Source organism: Ciconia boyciana, chromosome 5 (assembly GCF_034638445.1).
Source record: "Ciconia boyciana chromosome 5, ASM3463844v1, whole genome shotgun sequence".
Lineage (NCBI taxonomy): Eukaryota > Metazoa > Chordata > Aves > Ciconiiformes > Ciconiidae > Ciconia > Ciconia boyciana.
In genome coordinates this window covers 12,405,123-12,432,767 of record NC_132938.1, presented here as the reverse complement: position 1 = coordinate 12,432,767, position 27,645 = coordinate 12,405,123, and the positions used below count along the sequence as shown (strand labels likewise).

The following is a 27,645-nucleotide window of genomic DNA, read 5'->3' as shown; positions in this document are numbered from 1 at the left end:
GAAGTAAATGATGGTGGGGAGTCCAGTGGATCCCCTGTGGCTGTCGGAAAGCATCTCGTACAACTTGCCATGATGCCATGTACGAGCAAGTGGCTACCAGGGGTATGTTCATCCATGTGTCTCGGTTTCATCACCTGCAAAAAGGGATTCATGACCAAGTGTTGTTGTGTTTAATATCACAACAGGGGCCCAACCTCAATTACCGTTTGGCAGTGGTGACAAAAATCCTTATTAACGCTGACAACATTAAAGACGAGCATGAGGGAAGACAAAATGGCTGCCAGCTTTCTACCCCCAGCTCTCACAGAAGTCACAACCGCCCTTTTCACATAAATTCTCTTACACGTATATCTTTGCGTCTTTTTAGCCCACCTCGCTCACCCACAGCTGCTGGCGTCGAGTGGACGGCCGCAGCCGGCTCACGCTCCGCCTTTGCCCCCTCGGGGCGGTGATTTAGCAGCAGACGGGCGGTACCTGCCCCGCAGCCGAAGGGAGCGGGCCCTCCCCGCTCTGCCCGCCCGTGGGGACCCGGCCCAGCCCGGCCCGCCCGAGGGCTCCCCTTCAGACCGGCCCTCCCCAGCCCGGCGGCCCGCCCGCGGGGAGCCGTCCCTCCCCGGCCGGGGTGGGGCCTGGCCGCCGTTGCTGCGGCGGAGGGCCCGCGGCTGCTGCTAGAGGCGGCGGCGGCGGCCCCGGGCACGTCCCACATATAACCCTGCCGCTCCGCTCGCCGCCACCTCACTGCTTCCCGCGGCCGCCTGGGGACGGCGCTCACCTTGCGCGGCAGCTTGGCCATGGCTCGGCGCCTCAGCCCTGCGAGCTAGTCCCGAGGAGCTGCAGAGCTGCCGCGCCTCGGACGGACTGAGCTGGCCTTGGCTCTGCGGCTTTGTACTCCAGCCTCCTTCCTTCCATCTGCTGCTCTTTCCCGCTCCGCCTGCAGAAGCCCTGCTCGGGGCAGAAGGGACTTTCCCACCCGTGTGTGCATAAAGCCCGACTTTCTCCTCCCTCGCAGCACCGCGATTGCACCTTCCCCCCCTCCTCCGCCTCCTCCCCTCGGGCCCGGCGGGCTCGCACCCCTTCTCCGCCGCTCTCCCCGCCAGCAGCCCGCCGAGGATGCGGGTGTCGCTGCTGAGCCCGTTGCTCCTGCTGTCCCTCAGCTACAAGCCAGGCGCCGCGGAGCTCTCGGCGGCCCGAGCCAAGTGCCCGACCCGCTGCGATGTCTCCAAATGCCCCAGCCCCAGCTGCCCCAGCGGCTACGTCCCCGACCGCTGCAACTGCTGCCTCATCTGCGCTGCGGGCGAGGGGGATTCCTGCGGCCGCAAGGAAGACCCGCCCTGTGGGGACAGCCTCGACTGCCGCTACCCCATGGGCAAGCGCTTCGCCAAGGGGGTCTGCCAGTGCAAGCTCAGTGCCCAGGTGTGCGGCAGCGACGGCCGGACCTACGACAACATCTGCCAGCTGAAGGCGGTGAGCCGCAAGGCGCTGCAGCACGGCCTGCCCGCCGTCGCCCAGGTCCAGAAGGGAGCCTGTGAATCGGGTAGGAGCATGGCGGGGCCTGCCTATGGGGTGACGGCCTCCTGGGGCAGGGGGTGGCGGGTGGGTGGCGTGGGGTGTGCTGGTTTCCAGGCTAAGAAAAGTTGTGATTTTCAGTGACCTGGGAAGGCTGTGTGGCTCCAGGGACTGTAAGAGGCTACAGTGTCAAGGCACCTTGCCCCGCTGCCAGTGATCGTTGTGGCATGGGGAAGGTGTGCTCAGGTCCTTTCTGAATGGCAAAAATTCCCCTCTTTGATCCTCAGTGTGGGCTAGAGGCCTCAGCTGAGGTTTGGGAAGGTTTCCTCTTGGTAGCATGGCTGCGGATGCCTTGGCGTGCGCTCCCATGAGCAGGAGGCGAACGCGCTTGACAGCACGGAAGCGAGCTCAGTGGAGGGCATTGGGCTGTCAGGGCAGGGCAGTGGTTACGTCCTCAGCCGTCGCCCCTTCTCAAGGCAGGGCGCGCTGGCAGGGCAGCGGTACGAGCTTGCTCTCATCTTGCCAATGCTGCGTTCGTTTCAAAATTTTGACACTTGCTGCTGAGGCGTTTCGGTGGCATCACCCGTGCAGGTTGCACTGCAGATCCATTGCGCCATGGTCCACACAAGCAGAGCGGGGACCCAGGAACGCTTGTGCTCTGGGGCCTTCCCTGGTGGTGTATGGGAGGTTAACTGGATTCACCTGACAGGTATCCCTAGGCAGAAAATGCCTCTTAAAGCCATGTAGCTCTAGCAGGGCAGAAAAAGCACCAAGTAGTATATAAAACACCTAAAACGTAGTCTTTTGCCTGTTTTGTTTTCTTTTCACAAGAAGTTTTGTAGTCTTGTAGAGTCTGAAGTGGGCAAAAATGCCTGCGAACCTCCTTTACAGTTTAAAATATCGACACTCAGGATATCAAATGGTCTTCTGTTTGGAGTAATGTACTAAGGCCTTTGCTTGACCTCGGATATTGTGATATGCTATGGTAACTTCAGGCTTGATGGTTTAACTTCAGAAAGTTTAGTAATCACTTATGTTAGTAATTTTTTTTCGTATTTAAATGGGTCACTTTATGGAAATGTTAATGCTGCTAATATCTTTTCACATACTTACTGATATGTTATTTTAAGGGTTTGCTTCTGCTACCTTTCTCATAGTGTTCCTGGAAAGAAAAGTCATACACATAATGAAGTTTTAAATCATGCAGTAGTGTTTCCATTACATCAGGTGGACCACTAACCATCCTGTGTATTCATAGACAGCAAACTTGCCAAAATTATTGCGAGGAGTCAGAGGGAAAAGGGCTATTGTTGTAGCCTTTCTGTGAATAGGGGACCTTTCATATATCCCACTCTTGAGAGAAGGTGAGAAGTGGCACGGAGAGGGAGGAGGTCAAATGATATTCCTGGAGTTACTTTAGGACTATCTTGTCAGAGCCAAGAATGGCTCCAGATGCCAGCCTGAAGCTGCAATGATCAGTCTCTCCAGTATTTTGCAGTAATAAGTTGCTGTTTGCCTATTCCTTTTCACATCAGCATCCATTAGCTTTAGTACTCCTAATACTTGGTTGGAACTGATCCACATGAAATAATCAGGATGTTTAACCAAAATGAGTGAGCTAGCCTACATCTAAGGGCTTACTGAGTGCTTGGGGTTTGGTATGTATGACATTTTCTTTAAGGATTCCTCCTGAATCTACTGTTAATAGGCTTAGGAATTTGGAGCAGTGAGGTAGAGGTAAATTTTTTTTTTCAAGCAACTATTTGAGTGTTCACTTTATTTTGGCTTTATTTTTTGTCCCAGAAAACCTCAGCTTAGATGAAGCATCTGGTTCTCTGTTAAGTTTTATTTTTTTTATTCAATGCTACAGCTGCACAAACTGAAGCTAAAAGGAAACCAAGTGTCTTGCCCAAGGTCAGATTAAGTTGGTGGTTGAGCCAGGAATAGAACTCAATTATGGTATTTTTTTTGTTTTAAACAATAACATGCAATGGCTGTAATGAGAGGTTTAGAAGAAAGTCGACAGTTTAAAATTACTGTCGAGTTTCTCTCTTTTCCCTGTTCTTGAAAGAAATCTGGCCTCAGATGACTCAGAGTTTGAAGGGCTAAGCTAGTTATGAAATAAATCCAGTTTTACTTAACCATACATATATTAAAACAATCTCAGATAACAGTAGCCTTACATAGCGTGACTTAGGCCATTTTCAGAACATGCAATGACCCTGAGGAGCAGCTTTTGAAATATCTACTCCTGTCCATTTCCAGTTGCTTATGTTGATGCTAAGTTAGATTCTGGCTGAGATAAACCAATATATGCTGAGAAGACTTAGCTGTGGTTTCCTAGTGACAGAAGTCTGGTGAACAAGAATGCATGACAAAGGAGTAGTAAAGGATAGTAAAGGATGCAGAAAGGAAGGGAATAAAGAGGTGCCCAGGATGACTGAGTGATAATTCCAAAACTGACAGAATTTAAAATATTTTTTCCTTGTCGAAGGCCTGGATTAGCTTGAAGAACCCCATGCCAAATTGCAAGTTTTTAGTTACAGTGTACTTAAGGGGGTGTGTACTGCATGGAGATACAGGAACTCTATCATTGATGTTCTTCAGTATGTCTATGCCCTGAAAACTATTACTCAGTTAGCCTTATGCATCTGAGCAGACCCATGGACTTCTCTGAGATACTAATAGGAACAGTCTACAGAACTCCTGGGCAAATTTAAACTCTATGCTACAAATATTACTTTTTCTTCCCGCCCTTTAACACTAGATACCTTTATATATGGGAATTTTCTGAAGCAGCTAGCTTTTTCCTGCCTTCTGTCACCTACTGTGAGAAAGACAAGCTATTACAGGCTAGCGTGTAAAAAATGGCATAAACATTTATGGAAGACAACCTCTGTAATCGAAGACCCTTTCTTACAGAGCCCTGTTTCTCACTGCAGCAAATTTAACAATGCTACATATCAATCTATTAAAGTGTCAAACTCCTCAATCAAAGGATTCACAAGGTCACCTGCAATCTATGGCCAATTTATGTCAGACTCTTGCACAAAGGGCTGTTTATGATCTCTCAGTACAACTTTCTTAATACAGTTAATAATTCCCTGCAATGTTATTTTGCTAATGGCTTCTGTGAAGACAGTTCAGACGTCGAAAGATTTGTATTTTCTCACCTAGGGTATGGAAGCAAAAAATTATTTTTTTGAAAAATAAGGGTGCTATTTTGTCAGTGCAACAAAGAAAACTGAAAGATTGATTAGAACACCTTTGACCAAAGAAGTTCCAGAAAACAAGTACATTGGCTTTGACACTGATCCTTTGCAGGGTTCTGTCTGAGAATGTCTGTCCTCTGCATTGTTTAACTGAAGTCACTCTCAGAAAGCGGTCATGATGTAAAGCCTCACCCATGTCAGTCAAATCTTTGCAAGATATGAGCCTAAAAGTTCAGTTCCCTAAAATAAACGTTTGAAGTACAGTTAATGCATGAGCAGAGTCATTGCACACAGTTCTACGTGGCGTGTATGGAGTGTGCCTGTACATAACCTTGAAGATACAGAGGAACAACTGAGCATATCATTACTTGCATTTCTGACAAATTGGCCCAGTAAGAGATACTGAAGTCTCCTACTGGTATTATTGTCATTAAAGCCTTACAGCTGCCTCCAGCTGTATTTAGGGAAATGCATTGCAAGGTATTGGCTGGAAACGCAAACTCCAGTCACATTCCTTTACTGATTGTTTTCCTTATGTCTGAGTTTGTTTTGAGTTCCCGCAGGTGAGGATGAATATTGTACAGTGTTTGGTAAATATTCAGAGTATAGTACTTCACTGCTTTGTATAGTATAGCTAACAGGAAAGATGTTCTCATTGCATCTCCTTATGAGAGTCTCTTGGGAAGGAGGAATAACAAGCATCTGAAGTCAATGAAGCAGTGAGGTGTCTGTGCTGGAAGGCTTGTGCCAGTCTGTCTCCGTCTGGCTGTTGTGATTGCTGCAGTGGACAAGAAAGCCACTTTGGTGTTGGTTCACCAAACTGTTTTCATCTGTGCACGGTAGACATCCATTGTATAAACAAGTTGCCTGAACTATAATGTGGCATTAAACTCACCAAGGGTTTATGGTCAGTGCACAGCTATGCAACTTGATCTTAATGCTGAATTCATCAGAAAAGCTGCCCATGAACCTATGTTTCCAGCAGATGTTTCTGGTTTTTAAGCAGAGACATTATAATCTTTTATTTGTCTTTCATTTCTTTCCATGAAAGCACAGTAGGGACAGTGTTTATCCCTGGTGATCAGATCTGCCAGGTTGCAGTCCTCCCTTAGACATAATAATTTTGCTGAACACACAGATCTTTTCTGAAGCTGGTTTTAAAAGGAGGACGGGGGAACAGCCTTAAAAGAATGAGTTTCCCAGGCTGACAAATTCTTAATGAATATAAAATTGTGGATTTTAATACAACGTATTGTCTTTAAGAAAGCATTGAATGTGATTTGATTTAATTCTACAGGAGTAAGTTGGCAGAAGCTTTCAGTCTTTTGCAACTGTAAATAGGTCTAGCTTTATTGTCTTAATTGGAATTATGATGATTTATTTCTGCTGAAATTTTTTTTCAGTTCGCTTTGTACTAGGTTAGCTCTACAAATTTGTTGGAGTTGTTCCTGTTTTACAGCAGTGTTAATGAGATTGGAGTGGGTCTATTGTCTCTGCAAGAAAGTAAATAAAACACTATTAAATGAATGCATAGCCTGTAGATAACACTACTACCCAAGAAAAGTCTTAAGCTGATAATAACGATATTCCTACCTGACAGTCACTTAGCTTTAGCCATGTAAATCCAATGTAGCTGGAGCCCATAGAACTGGAAACGTAAGATCAGATTTTACAAAACAGGCTGAACATCTTTAACTCAGTTTATGCACTTACATCCAAATCTGGATTTTGAGTGTTCTGTGAGAGGAGCTGGAGAGCTTCTGAAGATCTAATCACTTAATTGAAATGATAGGATAGGGGTTCAGATCTGCTGAAAATCTGGTTGATTTGTGGCTGTGGAGCAGATTGGGAAAATCTAGTTCTTTTGACTAAGAAATGTGTAGACAGCTAAAGACTCATTCAGTATAAATTTGTTTTTGCTTCAAGTACAACCTGGTGGCAGCACCTTTGATATCTTGGTTATACAACAGATAGTTAATTGGATTAAATTACGGCTTTTTGCCAAGATAAATTAGCTTTGGTTAGTGTGAGATGATTTTGAACATGCAGTAATAACATGGAAAATAATGGATGTTATTGAGAGACCTTTGAAAAAATATGTGGCAAATCTCAGTAGGTCAATAGGTCAAAATACACAAAGCTGCTGTAAACTCAGTGCTTTTACATTCACAGTCCAGCAGAGGTCTGAGAGCTGCATGAAACTCTGCAGGACAGCTAGAGCATCTGTGGAGGGGGGGAAACACGAAAGAAAAAAGACACATATTTAATTTTATGTTTTAGTAAGAACAGTAGCAGCAGCTATTGTCTACCAACTAATGCAAGTTAAAGGATAGATTGAAGGTCTGACATAAAGCCCTGATACTACTACTACAGTTATAACACTTGTTTTCAGGGTGACCTTATACAACTTACACAATGTTGGATGTTGCATCCTTCTTCAGTTTCTCAGGCTACAATTCCTCCCTTTTAAAGTATATTGAGAACTTCTGATGAAAACCAACAATTTAATAATTGTGCACTAAGATGTTATTAATAATAACTAACGTTTCAGTTCCCTTAAATAGGGCTGTATGTGTGAGAGTAAATGTTAGTTTGCAGTTACATCTTCCTAGTCCACAGTTTGAGTTCCTGGGATGTCATATAATGTGTTGAAAGGTTCTTATCACTCCCAGCTTGCAGAAAATTATTTAAGAGATATCAGTTTCTGTGAAGGCATCTCAACTTTGTAAGTCAGTTTTCACCAGTACATAGTCCTCACCAGGCAATAGTAAGAACCAGCTCACTGCTAATCTGGCTAGTAGATCTTCAGCCACACCTTTCTTACAAAGTTTGCATGCCTGTTATTCTTGATTCTCCTTTGTTTCAAATTTCCCCTTAATATATAGTGCAGTTTTGGATTCACCTTCAGGTTTGAGTATTCTTGTCTTCTGACTCCAACAGAGAGGTTCTGGACTTCTGCTCAGACTGAGAAATGCTTTCACTATGGTATGGAAAGAAGACAAGCTTTGCTTCAGTTTTACAGTCTCCTCTCTGTATGCTGCATTTTATTTTCTTCCACTCTTTCCATGTTTACATTCATCTGCTACCTCTTTCAGACTTTTTCTCTCTGCCTACCCCAAATCTTACCTGGAAAGCCACTGCCACCCATGATGTTTTCCTGGTGGCTAGTCAGGAGTGGTACAAAACTGAGTTCTTTGGCAGGCGTCCTCTGCTTTTGGCTGTCTGCAATGCTGTGACAGTTTGGCATGGGCAGAACAGTTCAGCACTCAGCAGATGCAAAGGGATTTAGTTGCCCTGACTCTCATAGAGCTATGCTGATTTACACCAACTGAAAGCCTGTATTCACCATGCTTTTCCCCCCACTTCTATGCTAGTTCATCAGCTGAGGGTCTAGCCAACTGTCTTTCATAGAAGTGTAGTCATTTCCATTAAGATAAATGTAATGATAATGTTATATCCTGTCAGTGAACACTGCTGTGTATGCAAGTGTTTAAAGTTGTGTTAGTAGACTTCAAAGGATATACTGCATAATGGGGCAAGCTGCTTGTGAACTGAAGGTAAGACAAATCTTCAGTGGTGCAGTAAGCAAAATAAATAACAGTATATTGTGCTTACATTTGACTGTCCTCTTTGATTCCTCTGTGCAGTGTCTTTTTTAAACTACATACTGAAACAGGCATATGCAGTTGGTTAGAGGGATTTTTCAGAGTGCATGAGATTGCACACAAAAATAATAGACTGAATCTAGTCCTGCCAAGTTGTTCCTTCTGTTTATACTGTATCATTTAAATTTAGCTTGCTAAATGTAAGCATGGTTTCTTTCCTCTCAGAAGTAAATCCCATGTCCAGTAACAGGAAAAAGAACTCACGAACTTCTATGGAGAAATGCATAATTGCCTTGATCTGGTTTCTTCAATACTTTCTTCCTTGGTACCAGTGTTGTGTCCATTCCCTAAGTTCCTGTCTTTGCTTCAGGTCTTTTGGATACTGTGGTAAACTAAAGCCTCTTACTTTTTGGCTTTATAGGTCGTTTAACACTTTATTATGAAAGCCTTCTGAGAGACTACAGGAACTATAACAACTAGTTCTCTGTCACCCACTATCTTATGAATTCATTCAAAGAACAGAATAGATCAGACATATTGTTTGTAAATAGGTTAGACTCCATTGTGCCATAATCTTTATATTCATTCCAAGTAATTTACAAGTTACAAGGTTTAATGGTCAGTAAAACACCTGTAGATATGAATTGGTGAAAATTATCTTTGAATTAAGAAGTACGTAGAATACCAAAATGTATGGGAACTCTTCTCTCTTAAACTTCTCTCTCCTTTCTTTTCTGTGATCTTTCCTTTTTGTGTGATGACCCCTACCTACTTTCCTTTTAAAGACTTGGGTAAAGGGCAGATGATGAAAGAAAAGTATATATTTTCAAAAGACAGAAACTGTATCTGGATTCATTACTGTGTTATGTGATCTAGAAATAGGCAAATCTAGAACCCTTAAGACCAGGTGTTGACTTGGTATGTGAGAGCTACTGTGGAGTAAGTTCATCCTTCAGCATGAGTTCAACTTAGAGCAAATCATGCTGGCACAAAGCATCACTTCTGAAGAGTTGATATCATTTAGAAGTTAGAATTTAGAGCCTCTCCCTCCTGACTAAATGGCAGTAAAAGAATTACATCTCCTGAGATAGTGTGCTGTTGCACCAGATTTCAAAAAAGCCAAAAATGTTATTGCTGTATCTGATTACAACTTGTTTACTTCCTTCCCTAGGTCCCATAGTTAATTTTAAAGCATCAGGCTGTGAAAATGAAGGATTGCTATTTGAGTGTGGTGGTATGTCCCCCCCTAGCATATGTTTAACGTATGTCCCCATGTATTAGGGATTGCAGATAAGCATGACATTCTAGCACAAGCGGTATTATTACTTTGTGATGTTGTGACGTTAGAATGCAGGATGTTGTGACATTAGAAGCCAGGATGCTTCAGGCTTTTTTCCCTCTCTAAGATCTTAATTCCACAGAATACTCAGTATTTATAAATACGGTATATAGTGCTGTTTAACGTAGTACTGCCCTGGCTTTTATCAGAACGCTTAGTATTTAGTAATCTATTGCTATGTCTAGCCACTTGTGACAGCTTAGATATGAATTTGCAAAACTTTTTAGGTGCAAAGGTTATCATTTACAGCAGATTTCTAATGTGTCTACTTCAGAAAATCCTAATTTGGGTTCTAAATGCAGGTCCCAAATGCTGCAGCTATATTACTCAGCACTTGTCAGACCACATCTAGAATACTGCATCCAGTTTTGGACTCCTCAATGCAAGAAAGACATTGACAAACCAGATTGAGTTCAGGAGAGGATCACGAGGATGACTGGGGGGGGTGGACATATCTCCTGTGAGAAGAAGCTGAGGGAACTGGGCTTTTTCAACCTGGAGAAGAGAGAGCTTCTCTCTCTTAACAGCAGCCTTCCTGTACTCATGAAGAAGTTATCAGGAAGATGGAGCCAGGCTCTTTACAGTGGTGCATAGCGGGAGGATGAGAGACAATGGGCATGAATCTCAACAAGAGAGGTTCAGACTGGAAAAAAGAAAAACTTTTACCTCATGGAGGACAGTGAGGCAGTGGGACAAGTTGCCCAGAGAGGTTCTGGAGTCTCCATCTATTGAGGTTTGCAAGCCCCAGCTGGACAGAGCCTTTGAGCAACCTGGTCTGCCTTTGTAGCCGACCCAGCTTTGAGCAGGAGGTTGAACTAGAGATGTGCTGAGATCCCTTCCAACCTGACTTATCCTATGACCCTATGCGTTTTCAATAATAATTAGTAGTTGTCCTGAGAAAAATACTCCAGACAAGGCTTGTAGATTTCTAAGAAAGTCAAATAATTTATAACCAAGTGATGCTGAGGTTTTATTTTGTCATGAACAAGCAAAATGCTGGATAAGTTTTGAACAAATCTTAATGACTTTGATTCCTTCTCCAATACCTGTTTGGAAACTGTCCCACTAGGAGAAATAGACCAATTCAAAGCATATTTATCTCACCTACTTGGTAAAAAAGGGTATTGTCTTATTAACATATCCAATTCTTTCTGCTAGTATAGGTCACCTACAGTCCAGCAGCCCAAGATACAAATTCAACTTCATAGCAGATGTGGTGGAAAAGATTGCACCTGCAGTTGTGCACATTGAACTTTTCCTCAGGTAACACTTTTAATTCTTTGTGTTTTAATTGCATTGTTGAACAGAAGTCTACAAAGATTTTCCAGTGTACTAACTTTAATTTTGAATTCTTGAAGTTCACAACATACTCTGAAACATTGCAGCAGACTAATTTGTCCAGAGAACCACCCATTTGTGTGTTTTGTTCCTGTTTAGTAGATCTACTTTATTAGGCTTAGAGCCTTTACAATACATATTGTCTGCCATAAAATAAGTCTACCTCATCTTTGGTGGTCTCTTCAGCCTTCACTAAAATGTGTTGCTTGTTGGATTATGTTTATTGTCTCAGTTCAAAAAAACAAATGCAGAAGGTAAGCTGGAAAAACATGGCTCCTTGTTGCTTATTCCACTTTCAGTGGCAGTTGATTTTATTTTGGCAGGGAGAACATTAAGAGGTAGCATGTTGACCAGATGTAACCTATGTAAACACAGAAATGATTTCTGATAGGAAAAAATGTACTAAATTTGCTGACCAAAACATACCAATATTCAGTCTACTGAAGCTGGAGATGAGGAGGCAAGTTTAACATTGAGTGCTCAAACCAACCTGCTGTCAGAACAAATTACTGCAAATATTATATGTACTCCATTACCTGAATACCTTTCTGCTTTGGGTACTTTAATTTTGCACAGACTTAAGAATTTCTTGGAGAATTTTTATAGGCTTTCTTAATATGCAAAATCAAGATAATCAGGTTTTCTGAGACATAGCTTTGTGCACATGGTGATTGGTCTTTTGAGAGAATGTTACAGTTGAAGATGTTTAAGATCTTTGCATATGTAGTTAAGATTGTTCTTTCCCTATAAGTAAATGTTTGTCCAGCAGCCTGCTGGGCGCTAATTGTGATACTACCTTCTGCCTGGGATTGGCTCCAATTCTTTACTGCTGAATAGCCCAGAACTTTCAAACAATTTCCTAATAAGGACCACATCTTGGAAGAAAGAAGAATTTCTGGACCTTTTCTCATCTTCTACTGCCCAGGCACTTTCTGTTCTCCTAACAAATCTAAGGTCATTACAGCAATTGTAAATAGAGAAAAGTCATAATACTTGAAACAGTTTATAAAGTCTTTTAACTGTCTATATTGCAGCAAATGTTGTTTCCCACCAAGTTTTACCCACTGTTAGTGTTTTTCATTTCTTTTCTTTCACATTCCCAGTCCTTTCAGTTTCCGCACGTGCTTTTTCCTGCCAGTCTACACTTGGGCTTCATGATTCCCTGAGACATCACCTCTTCCTTTACTCCTCTGTCCAGCTGCAAGGTTCCTTCTTGTTCAAATTTTCCCATTAGAGGATCAGTCCATTTGTCAGCCCTACTATTTCCTGTCATTTTATTCCTGTATAGAAGCAGCAACCAGTGGGATCAGATGGGCTCCTCCTCCTTCCCTTGCTGTCACCTAGCCTCTTTGCAAGGAAGCCTATAAAGGTAGAATTGGAAGCCAAAGGAAAAGGACCCTGCAGGCTATCTGAAAACCTCAGTTCCTATCTCCCTGACTGACTAAAAGCAGTCACAATTTTCAGAAAAGGATCCTTTATTTTTCAGGTTTTTTAATTTAAGTTTTGTAAGGGTTGTAACATTGGATTATGTTTTGTTTGCCTTGTTTCTTTGTTATTTCTCAGGGTGAAAGGTGTAAATGATTTCTAATGTAATCGTCTCTAAGTTATGCTTCCCTTGTGAGTTATAATTACTTGCTTTTTGTACAGGCACCCTCTCTTTGGTCGCAATGTCCCACTTTCCAGTGGATCTGGGTTTATTATGTCTGATTCTGGTTTAATTGTGACCAATGCCCACGTGGTGTCAAGCACCAATGCTATATCAGGGAGACAACAACTGAAAGTGCAGCTACAGAATGGAGATACCTATGAAGCAACCATCAAAGACATTGACAAGAAATCTGACATTGCAACAATAAAGATTCACCCTAAGGTGAGTGGCGTAAACAGATGAATGAATTAATTTGGGAACCCTATTTCAGTTTCATTTGGCACAGAGTGATTGGCTGGAACATATATTTGGGAATATATCTGGGGAAAACAATGTACTGAACAAACTGTTTCTGTAGGCCTGGAAATTTTTCATATCTTAGAATTAAATTACTTTGTCTTCTGTGCTAAAAAAGAAGAAAAAAATTGCAGCTCAGTTAATATGTGGCCAGATTCTGCTATCTTTGCCTGAAGACCCAGGCTATTTTGGGTAATCCTTCTAGCTTTGTGCCAATACATGGACTGCAAGGCGGTACACAGTGTAGGGAGAGTGGCAGGCTGGTCAATAGCTGGTTTGTATGCTATTTCTAGGAGGAGGAGGGAACAATCTGCTGGAAAATGGGGAAATCTGTTTCAGAATCTTGCTGGCTTTTTTTTCTGGATGAAATTGAAAGGTACTGCTGCTAGCAGTTTGTTTCTAAAGACAGTTTAAAGCAGTAACACCCTGCAGTATACTAATTTTACCTGGCATAAGTTTTGGGTATATGATAGTGAGTGGCTCTTTCATTAATGTAATGGAAAGTGTATGTTCCTAACTTCTCGCTAGTTTTTGACCTTTCCAATCAGGTTATTTTCAGGTATAAACTAATGCTTATTTCTTTCTTTCTGTGTTTATTTAAGAAAAAACTACCAGTATTGTTACTGGGACACTCTGCTGATCTGAGGCCAGGAGAATTTGTGGTAGCAATTGGAAGTCCGTTTGCCTTACAGAACACGGTGACAACAGGTATTGTCAGCACTGCTCAGCGAGATGGCAAAGAACTTGGCCTACGGGACTCGGATATGGATTACATTCAGACAGATGCTATTATCAATGTAAGTACTAGGTATGTGAGGAGCTGAGCTTCACAGTCCTGGGACCTTGAAATCCCCACTTATTCAGCAGGGAAGTGTGTGCTCTGAAAGATGAATGCACTAAATAAAAGCAGCTTTGTTTAAAATTAGTGATAGGCTCTTCTTTCCATAAAAGACTATGCAGTGTCTGTAAGTTGCGTCCAGACATTAATGTTGTGAAAGGTATGTTAAATAAAACTGCCCTCTTTGAGGTTGTCTATGAAGATGTTACATATGACAGACCCTTCTCATTCTGTAGATCTCATGCAGTAACACATGGTTGTATAGACCAGCAGTAAATCAATACATTTCTCTCTCTGCTTGTTCAGCTGATCTGGCTGAGCAAGCTGTACAATAGAGCCAAAGTTTCTTTCATCTCCGTGCATTAGAACCAGATGGAGTAGTCAAGTTGATAGTATCTGCCTGAATTTAATGACAGGACACCCAGGTAAGAACTTGAGAGGGTTGGTTTTTTTGTTGTTGTTCTTGTTTTCCCTTTGCATATCACATACTCCAAGTAAGAATCTAGATGTAAAATAACATAAACTTTGAGATACAGTTTGGAGTTAAGGGTCCTAGCACTGCATCTTGTATAGAAATACATGAAAATAATATCCCTTCAGAGCAGCTTGGAGGGATCCAAAGACCTTAAGTAAAGTCCTTGGGTGTGATTCTAAAAAAAGCACTGCATGCATATCTGAGGTAGAAGATGGCCTGAAATTTTACAGCTTAAATCTGTTATACATTGAAAAGAAAATATTTTCAGCATTTATTTGCTGGACCTCAATATCAAATTTGATATAACCAGTCATAATGCTTAGCATTTTACACACACAAAGCGCTTCACAAATGTTTATCATCACAGTCTTGTCAAGAGAAATTATATGGAAAAAAAGAGAGTAATTACTTTGTGTGCTAAGGTATGAGCTTTTTCAAATGAGCTTTTTCAAAAAGCTTCTGTATATCCAGGAGCTGAACCTCTTAAGACATTTAATTGGAATTACTTTTTTCAGTTATAAAAGGAGAATAGGAAAACTTATGCAAAATGGGTTATTTGGGAGCACCCATTGAATTGGTGGCAGACAGGATTAGAACATGGGATTCTTGACTTCACGCCTATACACATTCCTCAAGATCACACTGCTTCCTTGTATATACTTAGGCATTCACTGCCCTCAAAAGCTAATGAGCAAGTTTAGACAAGAATAGCAGAGTGTTTCAGATGATGCTAGACCAAATGGAATAGTGATAGCAGAGGAGGTAAGGAAAATGACAATACATTTGAATTGCTTTGCCATTTGAGACCACAAAATATGAAGATAGTCCCTGGCATAGGGATGCTTTGTGCTTAGCTAATGCACTGGTTTTCTCCTGAGAATGGGAGGAGTTTGAGAGCTGGTCTATTCAGAGCATTCCTGTGGCTCAGCCAAGACTTTCCTGCAGGAATGTGCGTGCAGCTGCCTTCTGAGAAATGCTAGAACAGCAGGAGAAAACAGGGCCATACATTCCTAAATGGAGCTATACTGCATGTGCCGAAGTTCTTCCGTTATCACATCCTTCAAGTAGAGGACAAGTGAATGAAAGATGATATGCTGGGGAAGGCTGAAAAATCATTATCTTCGTTCCATTTTGTCAGTCAGACATAAAAATCAAGTGTGTAGCCTCTGATCACTGAAAAGATACAACATAAGAAATGGACTCTTTGTTTAAACTCGAACTTTGAAGCTGTTTTAAAAACTTAAATGTCTGTTTTATTTTTCTGAGAATCTATAAGGTTTGCCCAGTGCTATCTAAGGGTAAACAGTTTATATGGCTCATGATGCTGTCATGCGTCACTTAGCTTTTGTTTATTTTGAGTGGTAAGTTGCTGCTCTTGGCTGTCCAGTAGACCTACTTGAAAACTCTGGCCTCACTCAAAAACAAACTTGTTGAGCCAACGTGAAGATGGACAAGGAACTTCTCCAACTCCTTTTTCCTGTAGTCCTGTTGGATGTTTCCTTTGAAGGCCATTAGGTATTAGGCAATTTCAGACTGCTCAGACCTGCTATGTGCCCTACCTAGAGAGGGTTGCATGTCTGTGGTTACTAAATCAATCCTTACATAGTACCTACCTCATAGCAATACACTGTGATTAAACATGTAAAGCACTGTGTTCTTCTTCAGTGGAGAATACGAGAGACTGACAGTGTTACAAACCAAAGTGATGAATAAAACTACATAGGAACCGTACATGCACCTCACTGAAATATAACTTTAAATAGCAATTCATTATTTCAAATCCTTGTTCTGACAGTCTTTAGAAGAATCAAAATACTCATTTTAACTATTTTATGATTCTTCTTAAACTTAGGGTCTAACGATTGGGAGTGGTAAGTTTCTGCTCCTAACTTAAGGCCTGTTCCTGAAAAGAAAAAAAATCTTATCGTAAGAGGTGTGAACGGGTAGGGTAAGACCTACCTGTAATCTTCTGTGATCAATATTGTGTCCTTCAGTGCTGCCTAAGAAATGACCTGCTCTCTTTCATTTACTGTTTGAAATGAAAATTGCATTTCCTACAGTGAAGCACCAATTTATTGTTCCCTTATGTTATTTTTACAGTATGGCAACTCTGGGGGACCTCTAGTTAATCTGGTAAGTCCAGGTGACTTGTTCTTTGTTTTGTTGTGTTTTAAGAGCTAGTTTGAAATAAGTGGGAGAATATGTTTTTTAAAAGATTCGTAGGTCATACTAGCTTCCAGTCATTCAAGCTAATGGTAGGCAGATATCCTGAAGCTAATACAAACCATGCAAATTAGGTCTCAGTTCATACACCATTGAAAAACATTTCCTCACAGAGCAGAGGAAATTTTATACAGCAGTGAGGAAAATGGGATTTGGTAGGAGCAGTTATGCTCGTTCACGCTATAAAACCTGGGATGCAGGGGAAAGATGGGACCTGGTTAATCTGCACAACTGATTTTAAAATAGATTGCTTTAAACAAGCACTGATTTTGCAGGTTGGTGAATTGTGGCTGTAGTGGTAGTAGTGACTCCACTGCTTGCTCAGCGGAGGGAATCTCTTGCCGAGTGGTGGGATGAACCTTGGATGAACAAACTGTACTGTAATCTCTCTGGCCATCACAGTTAAATGTGAGAGGGATTGTGAATCAGAGCCCAGATCCTCCCTTAGAAGTAATGTTTATTTCTTGAGTGATTACAACACTCTGAAATTTCTTACACCAGCTTTTAATATGAAATGCTAGGCAGTGAGCTGAACCCTGTCACTTAGGAGCAAATTAATTGGGTCTGTCTCTCAACAGGATGGTGAAGTGATTGGGATTAACACCTTGAAGGTCACAGCTGGAATTTCTTTTGCTATTCCTTCAGACCGCATCACTCAGTTTCTCACAGAGTCGCATGACAAACAAAGTAAAGGTAAGGTCTGCAAGAAACAGTGACCTCTTCCAATTACTATCCTGATCTGTCAATGAAGTGCCAAAAGACACGGGTCTGGGATCCTGTTACTGAAAGGATCAGCATTATTTTACAGTATAGAACACCATGGACTTGGACATAGAAAACAACTTCACAGAAGTGGGACAGACGTTTTATTACTCAGACCCCCAAAGAGTAGACAGTATCTGTATAAATCTGGGAAAAAGGGCCTCTGAGGATAGTGAGGACACAGATGAGTCATTACAGTCTCAAATGATCTTGAGAACAGATGGTGACTTGTTCAAGGAGTCTTATCCTCCTCTTTCACATATTGTCCAAGCAAAAAGGAGATTAAGGTGTACTGTGGAGAATAAGGTAAAAACTTTTTAAAACACTCCTCCACAGAAGGAGTGTAGTGTGTGCGCTATCAGTGGATGATCTTTATTTTGCCATGGTCATCTATGTCGGTGCTGTATAATTGGATATTGTGATAGACTCTCAGATCCCGGTGGAAGAAGAGCTGTGTACTAATTCCTGGAGAAATACATGGGGAAAGGGAGGAGAGGCAGAAAAAAAGAAAGGCCTCTACACCATAGAGCATATAAATCTAAATATACCAGCAACTGACAACTGCAGTACTCTGGACTTTTTTTATGTGCCTGCCCTGTATCTGTCACACTGTGCTAGGTGTCATACTACGTGCTGCACAGCGAAAGCTGATCTAGTAATGCTTCATCCAGGCCAAACCTTCCTTTCTCTTTTGCTTGCCAATTTATCTGTCCACACCCATCTCATCTTTTATCATCACTGTTGGCTGCTGCTTCTTGTCTTGAATCTTTTTGATATTAATCTTGTCTTCTCCTGAGTTCATCCAGTTGCTGATGCCAGGGTTGTTTCCCTACACCATTGTCCTCTCAGTGTTCTCTCAGATACTGTTATTTCAGAAATTTCCCTTAGTCAGAGGTTTTTAAGTTATGCATCTGCTTGTATATTTGAGAACATCACAATTCTGATGGGTCCCCTCATCTATATGTTGCTGAATTCCCCAAATTAGATTGTTTTCACTTCTTGATTTGGGAGGAGAGGGGGAGTTGATGAAAAAAATTGTTAATTATGTGCTGAAAAGTACATTTCAAAGTAGCAGACATAATTTTGTTTCAGCCAACAAGTCAAAAAACCTATTTATTCACCCAGGTTACTAACTGTTTGTTGGCTTCTGAGAGAAGCAGGTCTGTATCATTAGTGATGTTACCCTTCAGAACCACACTGCTCATCTCAAAACAGGGAGGAACCATGGCTCACCCTGCAGGCATGGCTCTAGAGGCATGAACACAAGCCTTGTGCAGAAAACCCACCATCTGCCAGGGGGTTCCTGGTAACTGGGGCTGGAAAGTCAGTGAAGGCTAGAGATGCCACCACTGAAATCAGCCACCTTGCTCCTTCAGGCACCTTTGCCTCCAGAGAATGATGAACCTGCTGAGCCCAGCTAGAGGGCCTACAGAGAACTTTGCCTGTGGAACCCTAAGGAAAAAAAAAAAAAAGAAAGATTCAAGTTTATCTTGTGATTGTAACATGCTGTCTGATCTTTTTCATCATTCTCATTATCCCCTAATCAAAGGAGAAGGATTCACACTTACTCTTAGTGTCAGTGTGACCATCATTGCTTGGCATACCCTGGGCACAGGCAATTTAAATTTTTTTTTATTTTTTAAAATTTTTTTGCTTTTGCTTGTCTGAAGTACCTCTTGTACTTTTGCTGCAGGCAGAAGAACAGTCATTTAAAGCCCTTGATGCATACAGAAAGATAATTTCTAGGAGATATTTTCACCATATTTGAGACATAGTTTGCATTTTTTAGGCCTTTAGTAATAGTTTTCAGATTTGTTGTATAGGCGTTATTTCTTGACATAAGGAATTTATGTAAGCAGAATTTTTGGGATGTTTTTATCATGTTTTCTTTTGCTCCAATTATATTTCAGTAGTTTCAGTGGGATCCACCCTTATGGTACAATTAGGTCATAGAAATAAGTTTAAGGGTATTACCATTTTGCTCTAAATATCATACTGCCTGAAGATGATAAAATTCCCTTAGGAAACTGCTCTTTCCAGATTTACTCTGGCATATAGGAGATACTCAGAATATTGTTTAATAAGCTTGATCTTAGTCTTTTGAATCTCAGTTGATCAGATAACTACCAGTTTTATGTAGAAGGCATATATTTTTGAAGCCCCATCCAACTGCAAATATATGATCTACTGAAGTACAGGCACGGAGAGGGGGAAAAAGAAGGAGAGGATGGCATTTGAATGAATTATTTGCACTGATTATTATTATCTGAACATTCTGTATTACCTAATGCACAGGCAATACGTAATAATACCTAATGTATTTTTGACCAAAGATTTACCACACGCTGCATGGAGATATTTATCTATTGAATGGTCTGAAAGCCTTTGCTAATTTTGAATTTATCAGTAATAATGTTAACCTCCTTTTATAGTTAGGAATTCCTAAAGTGGTGCATGAAGTTAAGTGTCTCCATCTATATCTCAGTTTTAACCATCTGTGTGTTCTATCTTTACCTCTGGAAGTCATCTGTATACTTAAGCATTGACTGATTTTTTACTTCAGTGTCTTTTGTTAATATCCCATAGGAATTTCTCAGTTTCAGTCTTGGCTCTGCCATCTATTCCTAGTTTAGACTTGAGCAGAAGAGTAAAACTAGAAAGTGTTCAAACATGGATTCTCTAGGATGGAAGACAGTAAGTTAGCAATTTGACAAAATATTAAAGGGAAAATCCAGCCTAAGAGGTCAGCCTGGCCTCTCATATAATGTTAGCAGAAAAGTGAATAAACCTTGTTTCAGATGGGCAAGGAGAAATGACGGTGTTCTGCATTGGCCACACCCAACAAGTCATTTATATGAATCCTCATTTACATCCCCAGAACACTTTAGTAGTTGTGTTGAAACTATATGCTTACCTATGTATTTGTATGATTATTACTGATAATTATTACCAATAGTCATGAGGGCTGCTTAGGAGGCTTGCTGAGTATAGATTCACACTACTGATTAAATTCAGCTATACAGTTTATATGGAGGTACACTGCACATAATTCAGCATTATAGACTCGAGCTGTTTTAATGGTTTCTGTTTGGCAGTGGAATATCTTAAATGCTTTCAGGACTGCTTATGCAATCTGAAAGACAATCTAAGTGCAAAAGGAGTGAGCAGAGAAGTAGGAGTTTTGCCTGCTGCTTGAATAAAAAGTGCACGATTCGTTTCTTCACTCAGAGATCTTGGTGATATCCTGGCCCCACTGGAATCAACTACAACGGGGATACTCATGTGCCAGAGTTACTCATGCCCATAAGACTTTGAGTACCTCACCCCTTAATTTGGATTTATCAATTCTTTTTGCCACAGTTTATAAGTCATCAACGCTTCTGCCTTCAGCCTGTGTTTATCTGTCTGGTTTGTATCTCTACTGTTACAAGCATCAATAAAAAAAGGAAAGTTTAACAGTAAAGCAAATGCTTTCCTTACTGTTGAACAGAAATCTCTGTAAATAGTGAACTGCTTCTAGATACTTGGGGTCAGCTGCTTGCGACTTTCTATGAACACAAAACATTTAAGTTTAAACTAGTGTTTGAGGCTGGTTTGCTTGACTTTGTACCACTGGAATCAGTGTCTAATCTGGCCTGGTGTTTACAAAAATGAAATGCGATTTGAACCTCTCTCTCTGCTGTGCTCTGCTCCAGCTTTAAGCCGCAATGGTTTCACATTTGTTCAACCTGATTGTTCCAACATATTAACCTTCTTTTAACTACTGCTGGGACTTCACCCTGGTGACGTGCTTCTTAGATTTACAACCTCACTTCATTCCAGTTCTCCTAATTATTTTTTCTTCTGCCTCATGATTGCACAAATTGCCAGAATGACAAGTTTTGAGACTTTTTATTCACAGAGCAGATGTAATATGACAGTGGTAGTTCCAGGTGCCACGTACTGTTCTGCCAATGTGACTTAACCCTGATATCAAAATGCCTGTCCTTTGGGGATGGTAAAGCACTACAGCTGGTTGTCTGTGCCTGTTCAGTCTCTGCTGATACTTCTAATAAACTGGACAATTATATTCCCTCTAATCAATGTTGATGAAAACTTTGGATTTTGTGCAAGATGTTTGACTTGGGTAAATTGAATGGAATGGACTTTTCCAAAACAAAAGGCCTGAAGTTTTTTTACCTGTATTCTGACATACGAAATGGCTGGAGGGTGGGAAGGGGAGGAATCTAGACTCTGCTGCTAAAATAATCCATAGCTGATAGCTGTTAGTTTTACTTTATACAGTAGCCTGCTACTGTTATAGTATGAACCGCTATTTGCAGTGTGGCAAACTTATTGTGGAGAGAGGGCTGAAGGCCATTTTGAATTTTAATGCACGAACAGGAGTGAAATAATACCCCAACCTGCCCAAGGGTGAAGGCAGAATGAGACTTTTAGTTGTGAATAAGTCTGTAGTTACCAGATTTTTTTTTTCCCCCCAAAGCCTTATTTTTACATGTATCATTACCCACTGGAGAAATAATTCTCTTTTAGGTCAGCGGCATTTCTGCTGTGGTTTTTCATTCTTGCCCAGTCTCCTCCTTGCTGTTTTGTTTCTTCCAGATCAATTTCTTTTGTCCCTTCTTTCATTTTCATTTTTCTTTCATGTAAATATTCCTAACTCAGCCCCCAGAGTGTGCTTTGTGCTTCTGCATATTTCTGCATCGCACAGGCGATGACCAGCAGCAAACTGTTTAATGCAAACAGTAAACTGTCACTAGAGAGTCTGTCATCTATGTGTCCCATGAAGACAACTTTATCATTTAACTGTGCACTTGCAAGGATGGGGGAGGCTATTTTCAGGTGGGAGAATGATCATGTTTGGATATTTTTAAAAAGTGAAAACTTACATTTATGCCATGTAGGCTAGAGAAGCACTACAAGCACCCTAGTTCATGGCCATGCCCAAAGCTTTTGACACTTCCAATTTTGAGTAATTGGACTTCTTCGTGGCACTCTTACTATAGCTGATTTTGATCTCATTAGTTTCACTTTGAAATAGAGGAGAGCCAGAACATTTCAGGGAAGAGCAGGGATGACAGTTACAGATGTAAGATTGTTCAGAGTGTAGTAAATCCAATGTTTAGTAGTCAACATTTTCACTGACACTAGTGGTATATTGAACATGCATAAGATTCAGGACTAATTCCTTTAATTGGGACTATTTTTCTTGGAAAGAATAAGAGTTAGAGGAGACTGTGTACATCTCCTTTTAAAACTTTTTCCTCACATGAGAACATGGAGAAGCTCAAAGAAATTGTGAAGTAGTTATGCTGGAACAAGTAAGGGGAAATATTGTTTCATACCAGATATAACAAACTACTGAAGCACTCACTTCAGGAAGTCATCAAACTGCATTTTTTTCTAAAGACAGCTGTGCAATATCATGACTACTAAAAGCCAACAACAGAAATGTGTTACTGTTCCTAAAGGAGTGAATTTTCACCATTTAAAACTCTGTAGAGTCCTGGCCAATCATAGAATAGTTTGGGTTGCAAGGAACCTTTCAAGGTCGTCTAGTCCAACCCCCCTGCAATGAGCAGGGACATTTTCAACTAGATCAGGTCGCTCAGAGCCCCGTCCAGCCTGTCCTTGAGTGTTTGCAGGGATGGGGCATCTACCACCTCTCTGGGCAACCTGTTCCAGTGCCTCACCACCCTCATTGTAAAAAATTTCCTCCTTATATCTAGCCTAAATCCTACCCTCTTTTAGTTTAAAACCATTACCCCTTGTCCTATCACAACAGGCTCTGCTAAAAAGCTTGTCCCCATCTTTCTTATAAGCCCCTTTAAGTACTGAAAGGCTGCAGTAAGATCTCCCCAGAGCCTTCTCTTCTCCAGGCTGAACAACCCCAACTCTCTCAGCCTGCCTTCACAGGGGAGGTGCTCCATCCCTCTGATCATTTTTGTGATCATTTTGGCTAAGGTCTATGGGTTTTTTTCAAACTTGCTTTTCATTCTTTGGGGTAGAAATAACAAGCTATGTGCATTAGAATCAGTGTGAGTCTTTTGGTTGTCCTTTCTCTGAAAGGTGGAAATTTTAATTTCTTTAAATCCCATTTCTACATTTTAATGAGAACACCATATGATTAAATTGGCTTGACCAGTTTCAGATGAAATGGTAGTTGGTTATGAAATTTTCCCTTTACCGCAGTCATGTGACACTAGATCACAGAAATCTTCCTGAATTTCCTGAAGGAAAACTCTTATGGAAAAGTCTTATGGAGTGTAAATGAGCTTCTCTCTTACCCTCACTTGCAGGGAGAGGGATTGTCATTTTGTACACCAAGGCTAATTGAAATAAAAAATGACCTCAGTGTAGATGTGTATGATTTCTGTTTAGTTTTGTCAAAAGCTGATACATCCTGTTTTAATTGACAGGTATTTTGGGTCATCAAAGTAGTTATTTTTGTCAGTATTTGCCTAAATTTCTTAAATATCCTCTATGTTATTTTCAGATGGGAAGAAACGTTTCATTGGCATCAGAATGCTGACAATAACACCTGCGTAAGTATCTTAGAAATGTAATCTGTATGATCATGCATGACCACAAGATGTGGTCAATAGTGGTTCAGAACTTCATCGTTCAGCTTTCATTACAAATCTGCAGAGAATCCAGAAGTGTGCATTAGCTTCTAGGAAGCCTGCAAATATTTTAATGATATTGGTGAAATATATGTTCTAAGAACTGGAAAATCACTGTCGGTCATTCTCTAAATACTGATAATGGTGGATGCCCTGTTGATAACTGAGGGAAATTAGAAAGAGCCTGAACACTCATTTGGGTTCTTGACGAGGATGTCTGGAGTCACACCAAGTTTTAGGTGACATTTAAACAAGCTGCTGCTTTCAGGTGACCGTGAGTGCCAATGACAGATTAGCTGTCTGAGGGTTTGGTGGTAGTTTTATCAGTGCTAGTGGAGGCCATATGATGTGAGATTTGGTGCCTAACCATTAACTGGAAAGAAAGTAGTTGCTAAAGTGTGGAACTAAAGCTTCATGCCTCCATGTTAACAAAGCCAGAATATGAACACCCTCCTCCAGTTCTTTACTGTCTTTTCTCTCTCACGTTGCTTTGTGTCTTGCTGTTACCCGGATATATTCTGTTATAACAAATGAGGGCTCTTACGCTTGTGTTCTTTCCCAGCAGTAGGCATGTTTCCAATGTGGCAATAGACTATAAAATTAAGCTAGACAATTTCCAGCTGGGGTTGTAGTAAATCCATCTTTGTTTATTGAGTTACTCTCTTGCGGTCCTCCCCAAAGGGTCAGATCCTCAGCTGGAACAAATCAGTGTAATGGCATTAATATCACTGGGCCACCACCGATGGAGAGAAACTCAGGATGTTTCTCTGCGTAATTGTGAAGTGAACACAATGTGAGATTTCACTGCTTTTGTGGCGTCTAATGAAGCAGTGTAAGATGTCTCCAGGCCTGTTTTCAGGAAAAGACTGCTTCCCTTGGTGTGTTTGCTTTAGTCATTTAATTGTTAGCTTCCTCAGTACAAAATCAAGTGAAGTGAAGCTGCATGCAGCCATTTTGGCTTGCTTTCCATCTGAGGGACCCCAGGTTTTCATGGCGGACAGCAGAGTAATCCATCATTAGTTTAAAACTCTTTCTAGACATGGGTTTTAACGCACACTGTACACAGACCTGAAATGATGTAATCTCCTCAGAAATGAGAGGATGTTTTTAGAGTCTCTATTTTGCAGCTGCTTCCTGTCTGCTTTCTTTAGAAAGGGATACACAAACAATTCCTCAAGAAGAGTTGAGGAAGCTGAAGTTTCTTTGGAAAACTCTCACAGTTCCGATCTATCTGATGACTGAAGTTCTCAAAAGCTATATTGTTCTAGATAAAGACGAATTAAGAATGACTTGCAAAATGAAAGAAGCAAAATCGTTAGCAAATTTCTGCCCCATCACCAGCATGAATTCTTTGGGGCAGGAATGTCTTTTGTCCCTGTACAGCACCTAGGACAGAGAGTGCTACTGTCCCTGTCCTCTCTGTGCTACTGTCCCCGTACTCTTCTACAGTGCCCTCTGTGCTACTGCTACAAATAGCAATTCAGGTTCTTGCAGGAGATGTATGAGATATAATTAAATATAGCATGTTTTGCACAGGTAAGTAGTTTTGACTCTTTTAAAATCCACGTTACTTGTTTTAATCCAAATTCAAATCCCCTACATTCTGATTACAAGAACAAGGAGCAAACAATTAACTGTTAAGTAATTCATTTTTTGTCACAAAAAATTGAGAATAAATGAATAAGAATTTTTGAATGCTACTTCTTTTGTGGTAGAATCAAATGCTATATAATCTTGTTCTTCTTTTAGCTTGGTGGAAGAACTGAAACACAGTAATGCTGATTTTCCTGATGTCAGAAGTGGAATTTATGTACATGAAGTTGTTCCAAACTCACCTTCTCATAGGTATGTAGAGCACATTATTTTCTTCACTATAAATAAATCTCCAAATAGATACTAGTAGGTAATATTTTTATTTATATTCAGTTAGTTCCTCATACCAGTCTTGATTTGTATTTAAACAATTAAAAATTGTGCCTTTAGGTTAAAATCAAAGTTAAAATATTTGTGCTAAGATGCTACTCACATCTACAAAAGTGAAATATGTCAATATCAGAACTTTTTAAATGACATTATGAAACACTAACAGTGCCAATTTAAGGAACACCCCAAATACAATGAACCATATTTTGTTTTTGAAAGGTGTGTTGAATATTAATAAATAGAAACTTGGATTGAGTTTAAATGGGAAACAGGATAGCATTCACATAAGACATTGTCAGAGCTATTATCTGAGATGATGCTTTATCTTGGAGGAAGAGACTATTTTACAGAACAGTTGGAAAATAAATAAGACACTTCTACAACTTACTTTAGGAATTATTAAGAAAATGCAAAGGCAATAAAAGCACCTCTTCTGGATTACATTTGAACAGCAAGAGAGAAATAATTTACCTGTAGTTCAGTTGGTACACTTTGCTTGTCTTGAAATTTTGCGAGTGGTTTAATTTCCAATGCTTGAAATACATACTGGAGAGATAAAAGCATGTTTGCAAATGGATGGAGTAGAGTGAATCAATCATGGCTAAAAGTCTTTTCTGTTTCTCCTTTGCCGTGGTTTTGTGGAAGACAAAGAGAAAGCTAGACTACTTTTACTGTTGGTATGTTTTTGCTGTTTTGGAAGAAAATCCTCAATGAAATAATGCGAGCCTGATTTTGCACTTAGCAAGTACTACCGATTATTCTTTTGCAGTCAGAAGGGTTGAATGTCCCTTCAATGGAAACTAAAACGAGTAAAAATTTATCACATCAGCCAAAGAGGTGGTGAATAGTCTTTGTACTTTGTCTCTGCATAGAATGCATACTTACAGCCTTGTTCTTCTCATCTTTGCAGAGGAGGGATCCAAGATGGAGATATTATTGTTAAAGTCAATGGGCGTCCTTTGATGACTTCCAGTGACCTGCAAGAGGCCGTGATGAATGAATCACCTCTACTACTTGAAGTTCGGAGAGGAAATGATGACTTGCTATTTAACATTGAGCCTGAAGTTGTCATGTAAATAGAATTGAGGAAGCTCTCACCATAATTAAACTCACTTATTCTGGAACACTAGATACCTCCTTTACAGCTACAGTAATTATACTTCCTGTTGACTAATGACAAGGTGGACTAACTTAATCGCCTGAGCCATTTCTGTACATAGTAGCTAGAATGAATTCAATTATGCCATTTATAGATTTTACTTTCAAAGAAATTTAAGAACTGTGTTCTGGGGAGGGGGAGGAGGAAAACAAATGGGGTCCACTTCCAGTTTCTGCAGGTTCTGAGCAGATTCAGTTCTCCATTTTGAAAGACCAAAATACTACTGGAAGTGAGGAAGCATACCGAAAAGGGAAATTATTCGTAAACTACAGTCATGGCTGCAGCAGAACCAAGCTATTGCAATGAACGATTGAGCTTTTTTTATATAACTTTTTCAATGTGAACCTAGAATTGGCAAAGCTTGTATTTGTTCCTAGTGCTTGTATGCTACATGTCAATGCAGGTAGATTAAATCTGTAAATATCGAAAGGAACAAAATGGTATCAGGCTATAGAGTGTTACACCTAGGTCATGCGATTTTGGAATATAGTAAATGATTCTTATAGAATTAATGCCTTATTATGTATAAATCAAAACGATGTGCTGAACAAAGTTAAGTTTGAGAAAGTGCACAGTTTTTTAAGAATTTGATACAAATTAGTTTTGCATTTTGCTGGTAAGCTTTACTCTAAAATTGTTATACTACTTTTGGCTTGTACTGTGTATGTTTCTACTGTAAGGAGATTAAAGTTTACAC

General features: G+C 40.6%; 1 protein-coding gene across 2 annotated transcripts; it reads left to right on the top strand.

Annotated features, from left to right (window-relative positions):
- Positions 1-608: 608 nt before the first annotated feature.
- Positions 609-27,645, top strand: HTRA3 (HtrA serine peptidase 3). Of its 2 annotated transcripts, XM_072861483.1 has the most exons (9): positions 611-1,534; positions 10,826-10,925; positions 12,648-12,870; positions 13,548-13,742; positions 16,359-16,391; positions 17,060-17,174; positions 23,740-23,788; positions 25,616-25,711; positions 26,700-27,645. In XM_072861483.1, the coding sequence occupies exons 1-9, from the start codon at positions 1,111-1,113 to the stop codon at positions 26,863-26,865; spliced, it is 1,401 nt and encodes a 466-aa protein (XP_072717584.1). In that variant the 5' UTR covers positions 611-1,110; the 3' UTR covers positions 26,866-27,645. The 2 variants fall into 2 exon arrangements, with proteins under 2 accessions (XP_072717585.1, XP_072717584.1); XM_072861484.1 differs by lacking the exon at positions 16,359-16,391 and having other exon boundaries at positions 609-1,534.

Bases quoted from the DNA above. Each gene is read 5' to 3' on its own strand.
- HTRA3 (XM_072861483.1), top strand. From the start codon at position 1,111: ATGCGGGTGTCGCTGCTGAGCCCGTTGCTCCTGCTGTCCCTCAGCTAC. The intron at 12,871-13,547 runs GTGAGTGGCGTA...TGTTTATTTAAG, and splicing joins CAATAAAGATTCACCCTAAG to AAAAAACTACCAGTATTGTT. The intron at 16,392-17,059 runs GTAAGTCCAGGT...GTCTCTCAACAG, and splicing joins GGGGACCTCTAGTTAATCTG to GATGGTGAAGTGATTGGGAT.